The 25,221-nt window shown below is 46.5% G+C and overlaps 1 protein-coding gene across 8 annotated transcripts in view; it reads right to left on the bottom strand.

Annotated features, from left to right (window-relative positions):
• Window positions 1–25,221, bottom strand: part of LOC143299200 (calcium uptake protein 3, mitochondrial-like) — a 195,027-nt gene that overhangs the window by 43,422 nt on the left and 126,384 nt on the right. For 4 of the 8 annotated variants that reach the window (XM_076612374.1, XM_076612376.1, XM_076612373.1 and 1 more), the window contains 2 exons: window positions 16,654–16,736; window positions 2,439–2,519 (listed from right to left, as the gene is read on the bottom strand). In XM_076612374.1, the coding sequence (XP_076468489.1) occupies window positions 2,439–2,519; window positions 16,654–16,736 (164 nt within the window). The remainder of the gene's footprint in view (window positions 1–2,438; window positions 2,520–16,653; window positions 16,737–25,221) is intronic. The other 4 variants (XM_076612377.1, XM_076612380.1, XM_076612379.1 and 1 more) reach the window with 1 other exon arrangement.

Raw genomic sequence — 25,221 nt, 5'->3', positions numbered from 1 at the left:
GCGTTCACAAAATGAGATACTTAACTTTCTGTGCAAATGATGATTCCTTCTTTTCCAGTTTGAAGGAATGCAGCTACTCAATAAATCAAACAACACATTTAAAGTTCATCAGTTTTTATTTGTTAAGATGAGAACTAAATTCCCAGAAAGTGACTATTCTTCCTGTCAATTTACATGAGAACTAAATTCCCAGACAGTGACTTTCAACTATTCTTCCTGTCAATTCACAATTGATCAACTCCCCACTTCTTGACTAAGGATAATCTGAACTCTCTCTCTCTCTCTCTAAATTTATATATGTATATATATATGTATATACATAATACTGAAAATTTAATGACTAAGTAAGTTAACAAAACAAAACCAAATCAATACGGTACTAAAAATATCTGTGAATGGAACATGGATAAACAATACTCATCATTTTACTTTTATAGTCTCTCTATTCTCTCTTCAATATTTTATGCTTGGCGACAACTCTATTTCAAGTTCATTGTGAATATCAGTTGTAGTTTTGGCAGTTTTCAGCAGCAATCAATATTGCAATATTTATTGTCAGTCGAAAGAAGCATTATCATAAAACCTTTTCAAGCATGATCATTGAACCAATTTCAAACTCTTTTTTTTCCTCTTCTGGCACGTGAGCTGTGTACATCAGTTATGGGAGTGGTTTGTGTTGAATGGAGTAGTGCTGGCTTAAGGCCCCTCTCATGATTATCTTTCCTGTTGTGTCCTGTGTTGAATGGAGTAGTGCTGGCTTAAGGCCCCTCTCATGATTATCTTTCCTGTTGCTGTGTCCTGTGTTGAATTGAGTAGTGCTGGCTTAAGGCCCCTCTCATGATTATCTTTCCTGTCGTGTCCTGTGTTGAATTGAGTAGTGCTGGCTTAAGGCCCCTCTCATGATTATCTTTCCTGTTGCTGTGTCCTGTGTTGAATTGAGTAGTGCTGGCTTAAGGCCCCTCTCATGATTATCTTTCCTGTTGTGTCCTGTGTTGAATGGAGTAGTGCTGGCTTAAGGCCCCTCTCATGATTATCTTTCCTGTTGTGTCCTGTGTTGAATTGAGTAGTGCTGGCTTAAGGCCCCTCTCATGATTATCTTTCCTGTCGTGTCCTGTGTTGAATTGAGTAGTGCTGGCTTAAGGCCCCTCTCATGATTATCTTTCCTGTTGTTTTGTCCTGTGTTGAATGGAGTAGTGCTGGCTTAAGGCCCCTCTCATGATTATCTTTCCTGTTGTGTGTCCTGTGTTGAATGGAGTAGTGCTGGCTTAAGGCCCCTCTCATGATTATCTTTCCTGTTGTTGTGTCCTGTGTTGAATGGAGTATTGCTGGCTTAAGGCCCCTCTCATGATTATCTTTCCTGTTGTTGTGTCCTGTGTTGAATGGAGTAGTGCTGGCTTAAGGCCCCTCTCATGATTATCTTTCCTGTTGTGTCCTGTGTTGAATTGAGTAGTGCTGGCTTAAGGCCCCTCTCATGATTATCTTTCCTGTTGTTGTGTCCTGTGTTGAATTGAGTAGTGCTGGCTTAAGGCCCCTCTCATGATTATCTTTCCTGTTGTGTCCTGTGTTGAATGGAGTAGTGCTGGCTTAAGGCCCCTCTCATGATTATCTTTCCTGTTGTGTCCTGTGTTGAATGGAGTAGTGCTGGCTTAAGGCCCCTCTCATGATTATCTTTCCTGTTGTTGTGTCCTGTGTTGAATTGAGTAGTGCTGGCTTAAGGCCCCTCTCATGATTATCTTTCCTGTTGCTGTGTCCTGTGTTGAATGGAGTAGTGCTGGCTTAAGGCCCCTCTCATGATTATCTTTCCTGTTGTGTCCTGTGTTGAATGGAGTATTGCTGGCTTAAGGCCCCTCTCATGATTATCTTTCCTGTTGTGTCCTGTGTTGAATGGAGTATTGCTGGCTTAAGGCCCCTCTCATGATTATTTTTCCTGTTGCTGTGTCCTGTGTTGAATGGAGTAGTGCTGGCTTAAGGCCCCTCTCATGATTATCTTTCCTGTTGTGTCCTGTGTTGAATGGAGTAGTGCTGGCTTAAGGCCCCTCTCATGATTATTTTTCCTGTTGCTGTGTCCTGTGTTGAATTGAGTAGTGCTGGCTTAAGGCCCCTCTCATGATTATCTTTCCTGTTGTGTCCTGTGTTGAATTGAGTAGTGCTGGCTTAAGGCCCCTCTCATGATTATCTTTCCTGTTGTTGTGTCCTGTGTTGAACTGGGTAGTGTTGAAATGGCCTAATCCTGATCAACAGACCAGATGTCACACCAACATGTCTCAAAAGTACCTGCACCTTTCCCATTCAGACTGGCAGCAAACATGAATTACCCCTGCACAGGATTCAATCTGATTATTGATTTAAGCAATTCACTTAGAAATTCAGCATGCCGTTGATGAAGAAAGTAAAGGAGCAGTTAATCATATAATCAATCGTATACTTGACTTGCATACTTCTAACAGTTTCTCCAGCTTTCTCTGATCCCGTGGAACAAACTTTCTCTCTTGCTTAGGGAGAATGAAGAAGTTTTCCAACTGAAAAAAAAGAAGAAACAAAACAGGTGGAAAAAAAAGATGTTATTTGGTGATTTTATGTGTGACCAAACCATGAACACATAATATAAATATTGAATGTGCACGCAAGACAGAGAGAGAGAGAGAGAGAGAGAGAGAGAGAGAGTGATGCACACTTAAAAAGTACATTCACACAAGGTTGACGTGCATACAAACAGGTACACACTGACTTCACATGCAAGTCAGAACATACGTCCCATTGCCCTGCAATACCACCGGCAAGCTGATACACTTGACCCTAACTGACAGTACGAGCCTGTTATTCAATGTTGTCATCCACTGACGGCCAAGTACTAGAGAACTGGGTGGTGGTGACGTCACAGCCAGGTACTAGAGAACTGGGTGGTGGTGACGTCACGGCCAGGTACTAGAGAACTGGGTGGTGGTGACGTCACGGCCAGGTACTAGAGAACTGGGTGGTGGTGACGTCACAGCCAGGTACTAGATAACTGGGTGGTGGTGACGTCACGACCAGGTACTAGAGAACTGGATGGTGGTGACGTCACGGCCAGGTACTAGATAACTGGGTGGTGGTGACGTCACGGCCAGGTACTAGATAACTGGGTGGTGGTGACGTCACAGCCAGGTACTAGAGAACTGGGTGGTGGTGACGTCACGGCCAGGTACTAGATAACTGGGTGGTGGTGACGTCACAGCCAGGTACTAGAGAACTGGGTGGTGGTGACGTCACGGCCAGGTACTAGATAACTGGGTGGTGGTGACGTCACGGCCAGGTACTAGATAACTGGGTGGTGGTGACGTCACGGCCAGGTACTAGATAACTGGGTGGTGGTGACGTCATGCCTACATCACCCACTGACGTGGACCCTGTCGGGTGTGTTGCTACAAAAACCACTGCACTGGCCAGAGCACTACGGCACATGTCAGCCATATTAGGTGCTGCAATACTAGTGTGCATGCGTGCGCCCACTTTTGTGTGTGTGTGTGTGTGTGTGCATGTGCGCGTGCAAACGCACATATACGTCTTGCGTGCATGAGTGGGTGCATGCGATTGACTGTATGTGTGTGAAGAGAGTGACGTGCGAGAGGTGTGTGAAGAGGGTGACGTGCGAGAGGTGTGTGAAGAGGGTGACGTGCGAGAGGTGTGTGTGAAGAGGGTGTGTGAAGAGGGTGACGTGCGAGAGGTGTGTGAAGAGGGTGACGTGCGAGAGGTGTGTGAAGACGGTGACGTGCGAGAGGTGTGTGAAGAGGGTGTGTGTGAGAGGTGTGTGAAGAGGGTGACGTGCGAGAGGTGTGTGAAGAGGGTGTCGTGTGAGAGGTGTGTGAAGAGGGTGACGTGCGAGAGGTGTGTGTGAAGAGGGTGACGTGCGAGAGGTGTGTGAAGAGGGTGTGTGTGAGAGGTGTGTGAAGAGGGTGACGTGCGAGAGGTGTGTGAAGAGGGTGACGTGCGAGAGGTGTGTGAAGAGGGTGACGTGCGAGAGGTGTGTGAAGTGGGTGACGTACGAGAGGTGTGTGTGAAGAGGGTGACGTGCGAGAGGTGTGTGCGAGAGGTGTGTGTGAAGAGGGTGACGTGCGAGAGTGTGTGTGAAGAGGGTGACGTGCGAGAGGTGTGTGAAGAGGGTGACGTGCAAGAGGTGTGTGAAGAGGGTGACGTGCGAGAGGTGTGTGAAGAGGGTGACGTGCGAGAGGTGTGTGAAGAGGGTGACGTGGGAGAGGTGTGTGAAGAGGGTGACGTGCGAGAGGTGTGTGAAGAGGGTGTGTGCGAGAGGTGTGTGTGAAGAGGGTGACGTGCGAGAGGTGTGTGAAGAGGGTGACGTGCGAGAGGTGTGTGAAGAGGGTGACGTGCGATGTGTGAAGAGGGTGTGTGTGAGAGGTGTGTGAAGTGGGTGACGTGCGAGAGGTGTGTGAAGAGGGTGACGTGCGAGAGGTGTGTGAAGAGGGTGACGTGCGAGAGGTGTGTGAAGAGGGTGTGTGTGAGAGGTGTGTGAAGAGGGTGACGTACGAGAGGTGTGTGAAGAGGGTGACGTGCGAGAGGTGTGTGAAGAGGGTGTGTGTGAAGAGGGTGACGTGCGAGAGGTGTGTGAAGAAGGTGTGTGTGAGAGGTGTGTGAAGAGGGTGACGTGCGAGAGGTGTGTGAAGAGGGTGACGTGCGAGAGGTGTGTGAAGAGGGTGTGTGCGAGAGGTGTGTGAAGAGGGTGACGTGCGAGAGGTGTTTGAAGAGGGTGACGTGCGAGAGGTGTGTGAAGAGGGTGACGTGCGATGTGTGAAGAGGGTGTGTGTGAGAGGTGTGTGAAGTGGGTGACGTGCGAGAGGTGTGTGAAGAGGGTGACGTGCGAGAGGTGTGTGAAGAGGGTGTGTGTGAGAGGTGTGTGAAGAGGGTGACGTACGAGAGGTGTGTGAAGAGGGTGACGTGCGAGAGGTGTGTGAAGAGGGTGTGTGTGAAGAGGGTGACGTGCGAGAGGTGTGTGAAGAAGGTGTGTGTGAGAGGTGTGTGAAGAGGGTGACGTGCGAGAGGTGTGTGAAGAGGGTGACGTGCGAGAGGTGTGTGAAGAGGGTGTGTGCGAGAGGTGTGTGAAGAGGGTGACGTGCGAGAGGTGTGTGAAGAGGGTGACGTGCAAGAGGTGTGTGAAGAGGGTGTGTGTGAAGAGGGTGACGTGCGAGAGGTGTGTGAAGAGGGTGACGTGCGAGAGGTGTGTGAAGAGGGTGACGTGCAAGAGGTGTGTGAAGAGGGTGACGTGCGATGTGTGAAGAGGGTGTGTGAAGAGGGTGTGTGTGAGAGGTGTGTGAAGTGGGTGACGTGCGAGAGGTGTGTGAAGAGGGTGACGTGCGATGTGTGAAGAGGGTGTGTGTGAGAGGTGTGTGAAGAGGGTGTGTGTGAGAGGTGTGTGAAGAGGGTGACGTGCGAGAGGTGTGTGAAGAGGGTGACGTGCGAGAGGTGTGTGAAGAGGGTGTGTGTGAGAGGTGTGTGAAGAGGGTGACGTGCGAGAGGTGTGTGAAGAGGGTGTGTGTGAGAGGTGTGTGAAGAGGGTGACGTGCGAGAGGTGTGTGAAGAGGGTGTGTGTGAGAGGTGTGTGAAGAGGGTGACGTGCGAGAGGTGTGTGAAGAGGGTGTGTGTGAGAGGTGTGTGAAGAGGGTGACGTGCGAGAGGTGTGTGAAGAGGGTGTGTGTGAGAGGTGTGTGAAGAGGGTGACGTGCGAGAGGTGTGTGAAGAGGGTGACGTGCGAGAGGTGTGTGAAGAGGGTGTGTGCGAGAGGTGTGTGAAGAGGGTGACGTGCGAGAGGTGTGTGAAGAGGGTGTGTGTGAGAGGTGTGTGAAGAGGGTGTGTGTGAGAGGTGTGTGAAGAGGGTGATGTGCGAGAGGTGTGTGAAGAGGGTGTGTGTGAGAGGTGTGTGAAGAGGGTGACGTGCGAGAGGTGTGTGAAGAGGGTGACGTGCGAGAGGTGTGTGTGAAGAGGGTGACGTGGGAGAGGTGTGTGAAGAGGGTGACGTGCGAGAGGTGTGTGAAGTGGGTGACGTACGAGAGGTGTGTGTGAAGAGGGTGACGTGCGAGAGGTGTGTGCGAGAGGTGTGTGTGAAGAGGGTGACGTGCGAGAAGTGTGTGTGAAGAGGGTGACGTGCGAGAGGTGTGTGAAGAGGGTGATGTGCAAGAGGTGTGTGAAGAGGGTGACGTGCGAGAGGTGTGTGAAGAGGGTGACGTGCGAGAGGTGTGTGAAGAGGGTGTGTGTGAAGAGGGTGACGTGCGAGAGGTGTGTGTGAAGAGGGTGACGTGCGAGAAGTGTGTGTGAAGAGGGTGACGTGCGAGAGGTGTGTGAAGAGGGTGACGTGCAAGATGTGTGTGAAGAGGGTGACGTGCGAGAGGTGTGTGAAGAGGGTGACGTGCGAGAGGTGTGTGAAGAGGGTGTGTGTGAAGAGGGTGACGTGCGAGAGGTGTGTGAAGAGGGTGACGTGCGAGAGGTGTGTGAAGAGGGTGACGTGCAAGAGGTGTGTGAAGAGGGTGTGTGTGAAGAGGGTGACGTGCGAGAGGTGTGTGAAGAGGGTGACGTGCGAGAGGTGTGTGAAGAGGGTGTGTGTGAGAGGTGTGTGAAGAGGGTGACGTGCGAGAGGTGTGTGAAGAGGGTGACGTGCGAGAGGTGTGTGAGAGGTGTGTGAAGAGGGTGACGTGCGAGAGGTGTGTGAAGAGGGTGACGTGCGAGAGGTGTGTGAAGAGGGTGTGTGTGAAGAGGGTGACGTGCAAGAGGTGTGTGAAGAGGGTGACGTGCGATGTGTGAAGAGGGTGACGTGAGAGAGATGTGTGTTACCAGCGTTGTTACTCAGTTCCACAGCATTAAAAAAAAGAAAAAAAAAAGAAGAAGAAGTGAGTCTGTGTCTTTGCCATAGTTTTTATTATCCTGAACCCAATTATCATACCGTATAATTATATTGTTAAACTCGCTTAAAGCTGAAGGGTTAACGCAATATAAATCATCATCATAATCATCAACACACTCAATAAATGTCTGTGCACTAAAACAAGTGCACATCTTTGTGCGTGGATGTGAGCCTGTTTCTCATGTTTCTAAGTTTTGTTTTTGACTCACTTGTGTAAACAAAGTGAGTCTATGTTTTAACCTGGTGTTCGGTTGTGTGTGTGTGTGTGTGTGTGTGTGTGTCTGTGTCTGTGTGTCCGTGGTAAACTTTAACATTGACATTTTCTCTGCAAATACTTTGTCAGTTGACACCAAATTAGGCATAAAAATAGGAAAAATTCAGTTCTTTCCAGTCATCTTGTTTAAAATAATATTGCACCTCTGGGATGGGCACAAAAAAAATAAATAAAAAGAAGCCAAATTATATGCAAACTGCATTTACTGTTATATATATATTTTTTTTTTAATTCTCTAAACTTGGCACTTTGATCTGATATTCTGACACAACAACAAGAGCAGTCATTTTTATCATTTTTTGTTCAAACAGTAACTTCTTTTGCTAAGCATGAAAGTTATATATATTTTGCATGTCTTTGGTGCAGATAGTAAAAAAAGGGAAATTAATCTGTAATTAATGCTACGGGACTTAATTTGCTTTAAACTGATCTTTTTCATCTTAAACATTACATTTTGAAATTATACTCAATACATAAAAAGCTTGTGTGTTTTACCCTCAGTGTACAGGGCTTTCACTATGTTCATTCGCCCAAGTGGTCTTTTTCGGAAAATACTAAAATCAATAGGCTGAGTGGACATTATAGATCTAATGGCTGAGCCCTGAAGGTCATGGGCAAAAATCAATTGCGTACACAAATTTATAGATATTCAAAGCGCGTGCTCATATTCTTCGCGAACAGCGAACGACACCATTTTGTTTCAAGTTGTTGACCTGCCCGTTTAATGCTATATTCAATCGACAATACACGATAACATGTGATGGGAAGTTGGAGAAGGAGACCGTTAAATATATATTCAGAGAAAGATTTGTGAACGCCTCATCACTTGCTGGATTATGCCCCAAACTGCCATAAAAATATCCACAGAATCAGTGGGAATTCACAGTTAAAAATTGTAAACCATGCGAGTTAATACCCTTGAATTCATGAAACGTAAAAATTTCCAGTCTTGACTTTTCTCAAAATGAAGTCCTTTTCACTTTATACGACGTTTAGAAGTACTTGTACTTGGCTCTACATGTTATTAGTTTAACAAAATACTAAATTTTCATATCAACTTTAAAACTTATAAAACTAGAATGAACATAAAAGACAAATTGAATCAACCGTGTCGTACTACATTCCCGGTGGGTGTAACTAAACTTGTACATCTATCTAGATCTAGAGAAAACAGCAAAATGTTGCAATGTGATTGCAGGGATAGCCAGTCTCCTCTCCTTCACGTCTCCTCTCCTTTACCGCGGACTTAAAAAGAATTTTTTTTATTGCCCTTAAAGATTTTTTGAATGCCCAAGATACATCAGAATAATATGATTTAAACAGCGTTCTCACTGTGAATACCTCAATCGATTTATCGGCCTTTAAAAAAGTATGTTCAAATATTAAATTTTAGAACGTCAGTAGTGTAATGGGTAAGACAGTTTCTGCTCACCCGAACACGCGGGGTTGGAATCTGGTTAGGACTTTTATTATTTTTTTTTGTAACCCAAAGCTTTATAATAACAAATACAGATCACATTTTAACCATTAGATTTTTTTAAAGTGTATCAAAAGTGAGTCTTGAAGGCCTTGCCTCTCTTGTTCTTTGTTATTATCAGTAAAAACAAAAACAACAACAAACCACCACCCCACCCCCACCAAAACCCCCCAAACAAAACAAACAAAAAACCCGTTTACTGACGTTCCTTTACATCTGCATTTAAAAAAGAAAGAAAAACTTGACAGACTGACTGCGAGTGAACAACAAACTCGTCTCTGATGTGGACCTCCAACAAGGGAGATGATATAACAGACGCTGGGATAGCATAGCGTTTGTTTCCCTTTGAACGGTCTGTACATCTTTTTCAAAAAATGCAGACAAGCTCGTCATTCTTGGTGACTTTAACGCGAGAGTTGGTTGTGACAGCACCTCCTGGGAAGGCGTGATTGGGAAGCATGGGGTTGGTAACTGTAACAGCAATGGCCAACTACTTCTCCAGACATGTGCCGAGCATGACCTTATCACAAACACCATCTTCTGCCTCCCTACCCGTAACAGGACGTCATGGATGCATCCTCGCTCTGGGCATTAGCATCTCATCGACTTTGTCATCGTCAGGAAGAGGGACAGGCAGGACGTACGAGTCATGAGGGCCATGTGCGGCGCCGAGTGCTGGACAGACCACCGCCTTATCGTCTCCAAGCTCAACCTCCACATCCAGCCCAAGAGACAGCCTCATGGCATGAAAGCACCCAAACACCTGAATGTCAACAAGCTGGAGCTAGGCAACATCAAGCAGAGCTTTGCTGACACCCTGGAGGAACGCCTTGAGTCCACCGTGCTGGACAACCAGAATGTGGAGGCAGCATGGGGCGCACTGCATGAGACGGTGTACAACACTGCCATGGAGTGCCTGGGGCCTTCTGCCAGGAAGCACAAAGACTGGTTTGATGAGAACTGCACTGAGGTCAAGCAGCTGCTAGAAGACAAACGCCAAGCCTACAGAGCCCACATTGAAGATCCCAAGTCACAGTCAAAGAAAGACATACTGAAGAGCACACGCAGCACCATCCAGCTGAAGCTGCGGCAGATGCAGGATTCCTGGTTGAACAACAAAGCTGATGAGATCCAGGGCTTTGCAGACAGGAACGACATGAAGAACTTCTATAACGGCCTGAAAGAAGTCTACAGTCCCATCACCTCCGGATCTGCTCCACTCCTCAGTGCTGATGGTTCTACCCTGATCACTGACAAGGACGGGATCCTTGAGAGATGGGCTGAACACTTTGACAGCGTACTGAACCGCCCCTCCACCATCAATGATGAAGCCATCGACCTACTCCCCCAGGTGCCAGTCAGTGTGTCGTTGGATGCCATTCCAACTTTGGAGGAGACCCAGAAAGCTATCCGTCTGCTATCCAATGGCAAAGCCCCTGGCTCAGACTCCATTCCAGCTGAGGTCTACAAAGAAGGTGGTATGGCGCTGACTGAGAAGCTTCATCAGCTGTTCCAGCTTATATGGCAGCATGAGGCAGTTCCACAGGACATCAAAGACGCTTCCATCATACACCTGTACAAGCGCAAAGGAAATCTTCAGGCCTGTGACAACCATCGTAGAATATCCCTGCTGTCCGTCGCAGGCAAGACTCTGGCCAGAGTGCTACTCAACCGTCTCATAGCGCACCTTGAGCAAGGTCTCCTACCAGAGAGCCAGTGTGGCTTCCGGAAAGAACGCAGGACTATCGACATGGTGTTTTCTGCCAGGCAGCTCCAGGAGAAGTGTCAGGAACAGAACGCCGACCTTTACTCCACCTATGTCGATCTGACCAAGGCCTTCGATACTGTTAGCAGAGATCGCCTTTGGAGAATCATGGTGAAGTACGGATGTCCCAGAAAGTTCATCACCATCATACGGCAACTACACGATGGGATGCTGACCCGAGTCCAAGACAACGGAGAGACTTCAGAACCATTCCCTGTCTCCAATGGAGTCAAGCAAGGGTGTGTTCTTGCCCCCACCCTGTTTAGTCTCATGTTTTCAGCCATGCTGACAGATGCCTTCAGAGACGCTGACATAGGCATTGGCATCAGGTACCGCACAGATGGCTCACTCTTTAACCTCAGGAGGCTTCAAGCAAAAACCAAGGTGAGGACAGACACCGTCAACGACTTCCTGTTTGCTGATGACTGCGCTCTCAATACTGCCTCCGAAGCTGACATGCAACACAGTGTTGACAAGTTCTCTGCTGCCTGTGACAACTTTGGCCTCACAATCAGCACAAAGAAGACCGAGGTGATGCACCAGCCAGCTCCAGGAAAGCCTTACGTTGAACCAAACATCTTCATCAACAGGCAACGACTGAATGTGGTGGACAAGTTCACATACCTGGGCAGTACACTCTCTCACACAGTTGTCATTAATTATAGTGGATATGGCCTAATCATTCAATCATTATTGATAGGGGCTATGACTTAATCAATTAATCATTACTGACAGGGGCTGTGGCCTAATCATTAAACCATTATTGAAAGGTGCTGTGGCTTAATCATCCAACCATTATTTACAGGGGCTATGATCTAATCATTCAACTACCATTGTGGGGGGCTGCAGACTTATTAAACCATTATTGATAGGGGCTATGATATAATCATTACACCACTGTTCATAAGAGCTGTGGCATTAATTATTAAACCACTATTGATAGGGGATGTGGCTTATAGGGACTTTGGCCTTATTATACCATTATTAATAGGGGCTATGACTTATTAACTCACTCAGTACGGCCAGTCCTCTCTTCTCCTCTACACAGACCCCTCGGATGTCCAGTGGGTGTCTCTATGAACCAACCTTTAGCTTCCGTCGTCAGAACTGTGGTATTCTTTGTCAACATTCACCTCTTCAGTGTAAGAGCCTTCCGCTTGCAATATTTTGATGGTGGTAATTGGGGTGAAACGCTGTTAACTTCGTCTCTTTCGCCGTTCGTATGGAGAGAGTTAAACTATTATTGATATGGCTATGGCCTAATCATACAACCATTATTCATAGGAACTGTTGCTTAATCAGTTTCAGTTTCAGTAGCTCAAGGAGGCGTCACTGCGTTCGGACAAAACCATATACGCTACACCACATCTGCCAAGCAGATGCCTGACCAGCAGCGTAACCCAACGCGCTTAGTCAGGCCTTGGGAAAAAAAAAAAAACAAAAAAAAAAAAACACACACACACACACAAAAAAAAAAACAACAACAACAAAAAAAAAAAAAAAAAAAAAAAAAAAATCATTAAACAATTACTGATAAGGACTATGGCCTAATCGCTAAAGACTTACTGATAGGGGCTATGGTCTCAACATTCAACCATTACTGATACTGGCTATGGTCTCAACATTCAACCATTACTGATAGGGGCTACGGCCTAATCATTAAACCATTACTGATAGGGGCTATGGTCTAATCATTGAACCATCAATGATAGGGGCTGTGGCCTTATATTCAACCATTACTGACAGGTGCTGTGGCCTAATCATCAAACCATTATTGAAAGGTGCTGTGGCTTAATCATTAAACCATTATTTATAAAGACTATAATCTAATCATTCAACTATCACTGATAGGGGCTGTAGACTTATCATTAAACCATTATTGATAGGGGCTATGATCTAATCCTTAAACTATTATTCATAATAGATGTGGCATAATAATTCAATCATTATTGATAGGGGCTATGGGCTATCATTCAACCATTATTGATAGGGGCTATGGTCTAATCATTCAACCATTAGTGATAGGAGCTGAGGTCTAATCATTCAACCATTACTGATAGGGGCTATGGTCTAATCATTCAATGATTACTGATAGGGGCTATGGCCTAATCATTTAACCATTACTGATAGGGGCTATGGCCTAATCATTCAACCATTACTGATAGGGGCTATGGCCTAATCATTTAACCATTACTGATAGGGGCTATGGCCTAATCATTCAACCATTACTGATAGGGGCTATGGCCTAATCATTTAACCATTACTGATAGGGGCTATGGTCTAATCATTTAACCATTACTGATAGGGGCTATGGTCTAATCATTGAACCATCAATGATAGGGGCTGTGGTCTAATCATTCAATGATTACTGATAGGGGCTATGGTCTAATCATTCAACCATTACTGATAGGGGCTAAGGTCTAACCATTATTGATAGGGGCTATGGGCTATCATTCAACCATTATTGATAGGGGCTATGGTCTAATCATTCAACCATTAGTGATAGGAGCTGAGGTCTAATCATTCAACCATTACTGATAGGGGCTATGGTCTAATCATTCAATGATTACTGATAGGGGCTATGGCCTAATCATTTAACCATTACTGATAGGGGCTATGGCCTAATCATTCAACCATTACTGATAGGGGCTATGGTCTAATCATTTAACCATTACTGATAGGGGCTATGGCCTAATCATTTAACCATTACTGATAGGGGCTATGGCCTAATCATTCAACCATTACTGATAGGGGCTATGGCCTAATCATTTAACCATTACTGATAGGGGCTATGGTCTAATCATTTAACCATTACTGATAGGGGCTATGGTCTAATCATTGAACCATCAATGATAGGGGCTGTGGTCTAATCATTCAATGATTACTGATAGGGGCTATGGTCTAATCATTCAACCATTACTGATAGGGGCTAAGGTCTAATCATTCAATGATTACTGATAGGGGCTAAGGTCTAATCATTCAACCATTATTGATAGGGGCTATGGTCTAGTCATTCAACCATTACTGACAGGGGCTATGGCCTAGTCATTCAACCATTATTGATAGGGGCTATGGTCTAGTCATTCAACCATTACTGACAGGGGCTATGGTCTAGTCATTCAACCATTATTGATAGGGGCTAAGGTCTAATCATTCAACCATTATTGATAGGGGCTATGGTCTAGTCATTCAACCATTACTGACAGGGGCTATGGTCTAGTCATTCAACCATTATTGATAGGGGCTATGGTCTAGTCATTCAACCATTACTGACAGGGGCTATGGTCTAGTCATTCAACCATTACTGATAGGGGCTATGGTCTAATCATTCAATGATTACTGATAGGGGCTATGGTCTAGTCATTCAACCATTACTGATAGGGGCTATGGTCTAGTCATTCAACCATTACTGATAGGGGCTATGGTCTAATCATTCAACCATTACTGATAGGGGCTATGGTCTAATCATTCAACCATTACTGATAGAGGCGAAGGTCTAGTCATTCAATGATTCCTATCCGACAGCTAAGAGTGCCAACGGAGTGCTCTGCTTCCTTGCTTGCTGGTGTAACGAGGTAACGAGAAAACAAAACAAAACAAACAACCCCCCCCCCCCCCCAAAAAAAAACAACAACACAGAACAAAAAAGAAAACAAAACCTCAAAACAACACACTTCTAATTACATGGTACTTGCACAAGTACAGTAGGATCCAGCCTACCGCCCTCATGCCATGTGTGCCCTTCACCAGCAATGAAAATGCACTTTATATACGTATACTTGAAGGGCCTTTACCTACCTATCTATCTCTCTCTCTCTCTCCCCCTCTCTCTACTGACAGGTAGATAGATAAAGATAGATAGGTAAATAGATAGATAAAGGTCTCAACTTATTCTTTCAATCCTGGTGTACCTTGGGCAGTCTGTCTGTGCGTGTGTGTGAGTGTGTGTCCATGTGCAAGCCGGTGTATGTTTTGTTTTGTTATTTGGGCCAACTTGTGTTACACTTTTACAGATGCATGATATGGTTCGTCAGGAATGCCACCAGTGACACAGATAAAAAATGGAGCACCTACCACTTGCCAAATTGCCTTGTAAAGCACACAGAGAGAATTAGTCTGAACAAATGTACGTAAAAGCCAACATGACAATGCAGTACATAGAATACTAAATTATAGTTAGATCATAGTGCATTCAAAATAAGCCAGCCAGAGGTGGTACATGTGTATAATAGTACTATGTGTGAAGAACTGACTTCTGTTCATCAGCTGTTGACACAAAGCTCACATGTAATTATGTGTGGAAACTGGTGAAGACAAGAAAGTAGGAAGGAGGGGGAGGAGAGATGGTAGGGGCGAGTCAACAGATTGAAATGCTGTCAGTCGTTCACATTTCAACTGATGTGGATCCCTGTTGTGGTGAGAAGTCTACAGGAAACAATGCTATGATACCTGATGGAGTGTGTATTTATACTGAGTCGTCGCAGTGTGCTGGTCTACATGAAACAATGAAACCTGACGAAGTGTGTATTTATACTGAGTCGTCGCAGTGTGCTGGTCTACATGAAACAATGATTCCTGACGAAGTGTGTATAATACTGTATTTATACTGAGTCGTCGCAGTGTGCTGGTCTACATGAAACAATGAAACCTGACGAAGTGTGTATTTATACTGAGTCATCACAGTGTGCTGGTCTACATGAAACAATGAAACCTGACGAAGTGTGTATAATACTGTATTTATACTGAGTCATCACAGTGTGCTGGTCTACATGAAACAATGAAACCTGACGAAGTGTGTATTTATACTGAGTCATCACAGTGTGTTGGTCTACATGAAACAATGATACCTGACGAAGTGTGTATAATACTGTATTTATACTGAGTCACCGAACACAACACACATACATCCACACACACACACACACACACACAGACCACCTATGGAAGTTATTTGAAACTTTAAAAATATTCCCAAAGGCCAAAAATCTGAGAAGTGTTTTCTTTATTTGTGCTGCTTTTGCTGTTATGGCTATTCTTGTTACTGGTTGGTTTTATTTATTTAATCATTTATATTATAGTGTGTTTATTCAATCTGGACCTTGATTCACACTGATCACTGGTATTCACAGTGCAGTATGAAGAGTGCAAAAGCAGCATGGAAATCAGTCTGGCAGTGTGCATTCAAACAGGGAGAGAGACAGAGACAGACAGGCAGAGAGACAGAGACAGATAGACAGAGAGAGAGAAGGGGGGGTGGGGGGGAGGGATGTGTGAGAGAGAAGACAGAAACAGAAAGAGAGGCAGACAGAGTGAGATAGAGATAGAGAGAGATAAAGAGAGAGAGAGAGAGAGAGAGAGAGAGAGAGAGAGAGAGAGAGAGAGAGAGAGAGACATACAGACAGACAGACAGACAGACAGACAGAGACAGAAAGAGACAGAGGGAAAAAACACCTGCACATGTGCACACACCCACACATAGAATACACACACCCACACATAGAATACACACATAGAATACACACACCCACACATAGAATACACACATAGAAAACACACACCCACACATAGAATACACACACATTCTCTTAATGTTTCAGAATAACCAGTTGTAAAAAAGATGTATATATGTGTGTGTAACAGAGGACATTTAGAAGTATCTTATCCAGATGACACATACAAGTATATATATATTTAACAGATGATATACAGAACGATCTGTATCTAACAGGACGTACAGAACTATGTGTATCTAACAGATGATATATAGAATATGTGTATAAAAGAGGACATATAACAGTATCTGCATCAAACAGAACACATATTCAAGTATCTGTATCTAACAGAGGACTACACAAGTATGTATATCTGTATCTAACAGAAGACTACATAAGTATGTGTATCTGTATCTAACAGAAGACTACATAAGTATGTGTATCTGTATCTAACAGAAGATTACATAAGTATGTGTATCTGTATCTAACAGAAGATTACATAAGTATGTGTATCTGTATCTAACAGAAGACATACATAAGCATCTAGCAGAGGACATGTAGAAGTATGTGTATCTAACAGACGACCTTTAGAAGTATGTGTATAAATAACTGATGGCATGTGCAAAGTATCAGTATCAACAGGACATATACAAGCATCTGAATCAACAGGACATTATACAAGTACAAGTCTCTGTCAGAGTAGCTGTACAAGGTTGAGTCTCTGTCAGAGTAGCTGCACAAGTACAGTACACTACTCACCACCAGAAATTCCCGCTTATCCACGATCTGGTTCCCGTCAGTGTCGAACATGTTGAAGGCGATGCGGAATCCCGAGTGTGGCTCTGAAACATCAACACAACATACAGTGAGAGAGAGAGAGAGAGAGAGAGAGAGAGAGAATGAATGAATGTATGTGTGTGTATGCATGCATGCATGCATGCGTGTGTGTGTGTGTGTGTGTGTGTGTGTGTGTGTGTGTGTGTGTGTGTGTGTGTGTGTGTGTGTGTGTGTGTGTGTGTGTGTGTGTGTGCATGCATGCATGAGTGTGAGTGAATGTGGGTGCTATAGATGTGGTCATTATTTGTTACGATGAAACCTGCTAAAGCCGAAGAGGTACTTTCTCAATCCCACTTACTGTAACCATTCCCTCCAATACAAACACCACTTACTGTAACCATTCCCTCCAATACAAACACCACTTACTGTAACCATTCCCTCCAATACAAACACCACTTACTGTAACCATTCCAATACAAACACCACTTACTGTAACCATTCCCTCCAATACAAACACCACTTACTGTAACCATTCCCTCCAATACAAACACCACTTACTGTAACCATTCCCTTCAATACAAACACCACTTACTGTAACCATTCCCTCCAATACAAACACCACTTACTGTAACCATTCCCTCCAATACAAACACCACTTATTGTAACCATTCCCTCCAATACAAACACCACTTATTGTAACCATTCCCTCCAATACAAACACCACTTATTGTAACCATTCCCTTCAATACAAACACCACTTATTGTAACCATTCCCTCCAATACAAACACCACTTACTGTAACCATTCCCTCCAATACAAACACCACTTACTGTAACCATTCCCTCCAATACAAACACCACTTATTGTAACCATTCCCTCCAATACAAACACCACTTATTGTAACCATTCCCTTCAATACAAACACCACTTATTGTAACCATTCCCTCCAATACAAACACCACTTACTGTAACCATTCCCTCCAATACAAACACCACTTATTGTAACCATTCCCTCCAATACAAACACCACTTACTGTAACCATTCCCTCCAATACAAACACCACTTATTGTAACCATTCCCTTCAATACAAACACCACTTACTGTAACCATTCCCTCTACAAACACCACTTATTGTAACCATTCCCTCCAATACAAACACCACTTACTGTAACCATTCCCTTCAATACAAACATCACTTATTGTAACCATTCCCTTCAATGCAAACACCACTTACTGTAACCATTCCCTTCAATACAAACATCACTTATTGTAACCATTCCCTCCTTTACAAACATCACTTATTGTAACCATTCCCTCCATTACAAACATCACTTATTGTAACCATTCCCTCCAATACAAACATCACTTATTGTAACCATTCCCTCCATTACAAACATCACTTACTGTAACCATTACAAACATCACTTATTGTAACCATTCCCTCCATTACAAACACCACTTATTGTAACCATTCCCTTCAATACAAACGTCACTTATTGTAATCATTCCCTTCAGTACAGTAATCATTCCCTTCAGTACAAACGTCACTTATTTTAATTATTCCCTTCAATACAAACGTCACTTATTGTAATAATTCCCTTCAATACAAACGTCACTTATTGTAATCGTTCCCTTCAATACAAACGTCAGCACACACACACACACACACACACACACACACACACACACAGGCACACCCTGCTCATGATAACAGACAAGACACACGTGACCCATGGCTGCCCCTTCTCAGGCTCAGGAGGTGTGTGTGCGTGGGGGGTGGAGGGCAGGGGTGGGGGTAAGGGGGGATGGGGGGTGGGCATGTAATTGGATTTACTGAGTGATTGACTTCTACAACGGACCCATTTCATTACTGTCACGCACACACATACGCACGCGCGCGCACATACACACACACACACACACACACACACACACACACACAAGAACACACAAAATACACAAACCCTCCAACACACACAAGGACGTCATCACACAAAACACACTAACCCTCTAATACACACAAGGACGTCAAGTCGTCAACACAAAAACTACACAAACACCAATAACAGAGACAAGGACGTCAGCACACAAAACATACAAACTGTCTAACACACACACAAGGACGTCAACACACAAAACATACAAACCGTCCAACACACACACACAAGGACGTCAACACACAAAACACACAAACCGTCCAACACACACACAAGGACGTCAACACACAAAACACACAAACCGTCCAACACACAAAGGACGTCAACACACAAAACATACAAACCGTCCAACACACACACACACAAGGACGTCAGCACACAAAACATACAAACCGTCCAACACACACACACACAAGGACGTCAACACACAAAACATACAAACCGTCCAACACACACACACACACACAAGGACGTCAACACACAAACTACACAAACCGTCCAGCACACACACACAAGGACGTCAACACACAAACTACACAAACCGTCTAACACACATGAGGACGTCACCACACAAACTACACAAACACCGATGACAGAGACAAAGATGAACCTATATGATGCATCCTTCACCAACTTTTGATCGTTTTTTTCCCCCCTTTTGTTCGATCACAATGGCCTCACTGGTTGTTCATCCACAGATCAATCAACTCGGTCCCTAACAGTAGTTTACAACAGAACCTCTTGTAATCGTAGCGCGGAGTTGGGTTTCACTGTCTACTGACTGACGCCCTGCATGTCACATTGTTCAGAGCTGAAGTTCTGTGAAGATTGCCTTGTTGGAGGGGGCGAGTCCTGGATGTCTATCGGGGGGGGGAGAGGGGGGGTGAGGGGGTTCAATCAGATCAAATCATGTCCAGTGGGAGGTCAAATCAGATCAAATCATGTCTGGGTGAGACGTCCTATCAGATCAAATCATGTCCGGTGAGACGTCCTATCAGATCAAATCATGTCCGGTGAGACGTCCTATCAGATCAAATCATGTCCGGTGAGACGTTCAATCAAATCATGTCCGGTGAGACGTCCTATCAGATCAAATCATGTCCGGTGAGAGGTTCAATAGATTAAATCATGTTGCCTATTGCCCAGTCGACGCTAACGTGCAATTGTAGGGCTGATCACCCATCAGTTCTTAAAACCAATCAGGGAACGCGAAATAAAGATACAGATTGGTTGAGATGTTAAAACAGAGAGAGAGAGAGAGAGAGAGAGAGAGAGAGAGAGAGAGAGAGAGGAGAGAGAGAGAGAGAGAGAGAGAGAGAGAGAGAGAGAGAGAGAGAGAGAGAGAGAGAGAACGAAATTGTATTTTAAGAGCATAAAGGAGCAAGCATACTGTGCTTGTTTACATCAGACCCTCTGGGCAAGAATACTGATAAACAATTTTTTTTTTTTTAAAGTGAGAGTCAAACTCACAACAGCAACATCAAAATCAAGTAGGCATGTACAAACCTAAGTATAGATATTTATGTACAAAACAATAACGCTATTAACAGATAACAGGAGCAACAGGGACGGGATGTGGCGGAAAGCAGGAGAGGAGACATGGGGAAGAATAAAGGAAGTGGGGGAGGCTGACCGAACAGACAGGTATCGCCAGAGACTGACAGTGGAGACAGACAGAGAGAAGGGGTATCGCCAGAGACTGACAGTGGAGACAGACAGAGAGAGAGAAGGGGTATCGCCAGAGACTGACAGTGGAGACAGACAGAGAGAAGGGGTATCGCCAGAGACTGACAGTGGAGACAGACAGAGAGAAGGGGTATCGCCAGAGACTGACAGTGGAGACAGACAGAGAGAAGGGGTATCGCCAGAGACTGACAGTGGAGACAGAGAGAGAGAAGGGGTATCACCAGAGACTGACAGTGGAGACAGACAGAGAGAAGGGGTATCGCCAGAGACTGACAGTGGAGACAGAGAGAGAGAAGGGGTATCGCCAGAGACTGACAGTGGAGACAGACAGACAGACAGAGAGAGAAGGGGTATCGCCAAAGACTGACAGTGGAGACAGACAGAGAGAAGGGGTATCGCCAGAGACTGACAGTGGAGACAGACAGAGAGAAGGGGTATCGCCAGAGACTGACAGTGGAGACAGACAGACAGACAGAGAGAAGGGGTATCGCCAGAGACTGACAGTGGAGACAGACAGAGAGAAGGGGTATCGCCAGAGACTGACAGTGGAGACAGACAGACAGAGAGAAGGGGTATCGCCAGAGACTGACAGTGGAGACAGACAGACAGACAGAGAGAAGGGGTATCGCCAGAGACTGACAGTGGAGACAGACAGACAGACAGAGAGAAGGGGTATCGCCAGAGACTGACAGTGGAGACAGACAGAGAGAAGGGGTATCGCCAGAGACTGACAGTGGAGACAGAGAGACAGAGAGAAGGGGTATCGCCAGAGACTGACAGTGGAGACAGAGAGAGAGAAGGGGTATCGCCAGAGACTGACAGTGGAGACAGAGAGAGAAGGGGTATCGCCAGAGACTGACAGTGGAGACAGACAGAGAGAGAGAAGGGGTATCGCCAGAGACTGACAGTGGAGACAGACAGAGAGAGAGAAGGGGTATCGCCAGAGACTGACAGTGGAGACAGACAGAGAGAAGGGGTATCGCCAGAGACTGACAGTGGAGACAGAGAGAGAAGGGGTATCGCCAGAGATTGACAGTGGAGACAGAGAGAGAGAAGGGGTATCGCCAGAGACTGACAGTGGAGACAGACAGACAGACAGAGAGAAGGGGTATCGCCAGAGACTGACAGTGGAGACAGACAGACAGACAGAGAGAAGGGGTATCGCCAGAGACTGACAGTGGAGACAGACAGACAGAGAGAACGGGTATCGCCAGAGACTGACAGTGGAGACAGACAGACAGACAGAGAGAAGGGGTATCGCCAGAGACTGACAGTGGAGACAGACAGACAGAGAGAAGGGGTATCGCCAGAGACTGACAGTGGAGACAGACAGACAGAGAGAAGGGGTATCGCCAGAGACTGACAGTGGAGACAGACAGAGAGAAGGGGTATCGCCAGAGACTGACAGTGGAGACAGACAGAGAGAAGGGGTATCACCAGAGACTGACAGTGGAGACAGACAGAGAGAAGGGGTATCGCCAGAGACTGACAGTGGAGACAGAGAGAGAAGGGGTATCGCCAGAGACTGACAGTGGAGACAGACAGAGAGAACGGGTATCGCCAGAGACTGACAGTGGAGACAGACAGACAGAGAGAGAAGGGGTATCGCCAGAGACTGACAGTGGAGACAGACAGAGAGAAGGGGTATCGCCAGAGACTGACAGTGGAGACAGAGAGAAGGGGTATCGCCAGAGACTGACAGTGGAGACAGACAGACAGAGAGAGAAGGGGTATCGCCAGAGACTGACAGTGGAGACAGAGAGAGAGAAGGGGTATCGCCAGAGACTGACAGTGGAGACAGACAGAGAGAAGGGGTATCGCCAGAGACTGACAGTGGAGACAGACAGAGAGAAGGGGTATCGCCAGAGACTGACAGTGGAGACAGACAGAGAGAGAGAAGGGGTATCGCCAGAGACTGACAGTGGAGACAGACAGAGAGAGAGAAGGGGTATCGCCAGAGACTGACAGTGGAGACAGACAGAGAGAAGGGGTATCGCCAGAGACTGACAGTGGAGACAGACAGAGAGAAGGGGTATCACCAGAGACTGACAGTGGAGACAGACAGAGAGAAGGGGTATCGCCAGAGACTGACAGTGGAGACAGACAAACAGAGAGAAGGGGTATCGCCAGAGACTGACAGTGGAGACAGACAGAGAGAAGGGGTATCGCCAGAGACTGACAGTGGAGACAGACAAACAGAGAGAAGGGGTATCGCCAGAGACTGACAGTGGAGACAGACAGACAGAGAGAAGGGGTATCGCCAGAGACTGACAGTGGAGACAGACAGAGAGAGAGAAGGGGTATCGCCAGAGACTGACAGTGGAGACAGACAGAGAGAGAGAAGGGGTATCGCCAGAGACTGACAGTGGAGACAGACAGAGAGAGAGAAGGGGTATCGCCAGAGACTGACAGTGGAGACAGACAGAGAGAGAGAAGGGGTATCGCCAGAGACTGACAGTGGAGACAGACAGAGAGAAGGGGTATCGCCAGAGACTGACAGTGGAGACAGACAGAGAGAAGGGGTATCGCCAGAGACTGACAGTGGAGACAGAGAGAGAGAGAAGGAGGGGTATCGCCAGAGACTGACAGTGGAGACAGAGAGAGAGAGAGGAGGGGTATCGCCAGAGACTGACAGTGGAGACAGACAGAGAGAGAAGGGGTATCGCCAGAGACTGACAGTGGAGACAGACAGACAGAGAGAAGGGGTATCGCCAGAGACTGACAGTGGAGACAGAGAGAGAGAAGGGGTATCGCCAGAGACTTACAGTGGAGACAGAGAGAGAGAAGGGGTATCGCCAGAGATTGACAGTGGAGACAGACAGACAGAGAGAAGGGGTATCGCCAGAGACTGACAGTGGAGACAAAGAGAGAGAAGGGGTATCGCCAGAGACTGACAGTGGAGACAGACAGAGAGAAGGGGTATCGCCAGAGACTGACAGTGGAGACAGACAGAGAGAGAAGGGGTATCGCCAGAGACTGACAGTGGAGACAGACAGAGAGAAGGGGTATCGCCAGAGACTGACAGTGGAGACAGACAGAGAGAGAAGGGGTATCGCCAGAGACTGACAGTGGAGACAGACAGACAGAGAGAAGGGGTATCGCCAGAGACTGACAGTGGAGACAGAGAGAGAGAAGGGGTATCGCCAGAGACTTACAGTGGAGACAGAGAGAGAGAAGGGGTATCGCCAGAGACTGACAGTGGAGACAGACAGACAGAGAGAAGGGGTATCGCCAGAGACTGACAGTGGAGACAGAGAGAGAGAAGGGGTATCGCCAGAGACTGACAGTGGAGACAGACAGAGAGAAGGGGTATCGCCAGAGACTGACAGTGGAGACAGACAGACAGAGAGAAGGGGTATCGCCAGAGACTGACAGTGGAGACAGACAGAGAGAGAGAAGGGGTATCGCCAGAGACTGACAGTGGAGACAGACAGAGAGAAGGGGTATCGCCAGAGACTGACAGTGGAGACAGAGAGAGAGAGAAGGGGTATCGCCAGAGACTGACAGTGGAGACAGACAGACAGAGAGAAGGGGTATCGCCAGAGACTGACAGTGGAGACAGAGAGAGAGAAGGGGTATCACCAGAGACTGACAGTGGAGACAGACAGAGAGAGAAGGGGTATCGCCAGAGACTGACAGTGGAGACAGACAGAGAGAAGGGGTATCGCCAGAGACTGACAGTGGAGACAGAGAGACAGAGAGAAGGGGTATCGCCAGAGACTGACAGTGGAGACAGACAGAGAGAGAAGGGGTATCGCCAGAGACTGACAGTGGAGACAGACAGAGAGAGAGAGAAGAGGTATCGCCAGAGACTGACAGTGGAGACAGACAGACAGAGAGAAGGGGTATCGCCAGAGACTGACAGTGGAGACAGACAGAGAGAAGGGGTATCGCCAGAGACTGACAGTGGAGACAGACAGAGAGAAGGGGTATCGCCAGAGACTGACAGTGGAGACAGACAGAGAGAAGGGGTATCGCCAGAGACTGACAGTGGAGACAGAGAGAGAGAGAGAGAAGGGGTATCGCCAGAGACTGACAGTGGAGACAGACAGACAGAGAGAAGGGGTATCGCCAGAGACTGACAGTGGAGACAGAGAGAGAGAGAGAGAAGGGGTATCGCCAGAGACTGACAGTGGAGACAGAGAGACAGAGAGAAGGGGTATCACCAGAGACTGACAGTGGAGACAGACAGAGAGGAGCCAGAAGGGGTATCGCCAGAGACTGACAGTGGAGACAGACACAGAGAGAGAAGGGGTATCGCCAGAGACTGACAGTGGAGACAGACAGACAGAGAGAAGGGGTATCGCCAGAGACTGACAGTGGAGACAGAGAGAGAAGGGGTATCGCCAGAGACTGACAGTGGAGACAGACAGAGAGAGAAGGGGTATCGCCAGAGACTGACAGTGGAGACAGAGAGAGAAGGGGTATCGCCAGAGACTGACAGTGGAGACAGAGAGACAGAGAGAGAAGGGGTATCGCCAGAGACTGACAGTGGAGACAGAGAGAGAAGGGGTATCGCCAGAGACTGACAGTGGAGACAGACAGACAGAGAGAAGGGGTATCGCCAGAGACTGACAGTGGAGACAGACAGAGAGAGAGAGAAGGGGTATCGCCAGAGACTGACAGTGGAGACAGAGAGACAGAGAGAGAGAAGGGGTATCGCCAGAGACTGACAGTGGAGACAGACAGAGAGAGAAGGGGTATCGCCAGAGACTGACAGTGGAGACAGAGAGAGAAGGGGTATCGCCAGAGACTGACAGTGGAGACAGACAGAGAGAGAGAAGGGGTATCACCAGAGACTGACAGTGGAGACAGACAGAGAGAAGGGGTATCGCCAGAGACTGACAGTGGAGACAGACAGACAGAGAGAAGGGGTATCGCCAGAGACTGACAGTGGAGACAGACAGAGAGAAGGGGTATCGCCAG

The sequence above is a fragment of the Babylonia areolata genome, chromosome 24 (genome assembly GCF_041734735.1).
Source record: "Babylonia areolata isolate BAREFJ2019XMU chromosome 24, ASM4173473v1, whole genome shotgun sequence".
NCBI lineage: Eukaryota > Metazoa > Mollusca > Gastropoda > Neogastropoda > Buccinidae > Babylonia > Babylonia areolata.
This window is presented reverse-complemented; position numbering and strand designations above follow the sequence as displayed.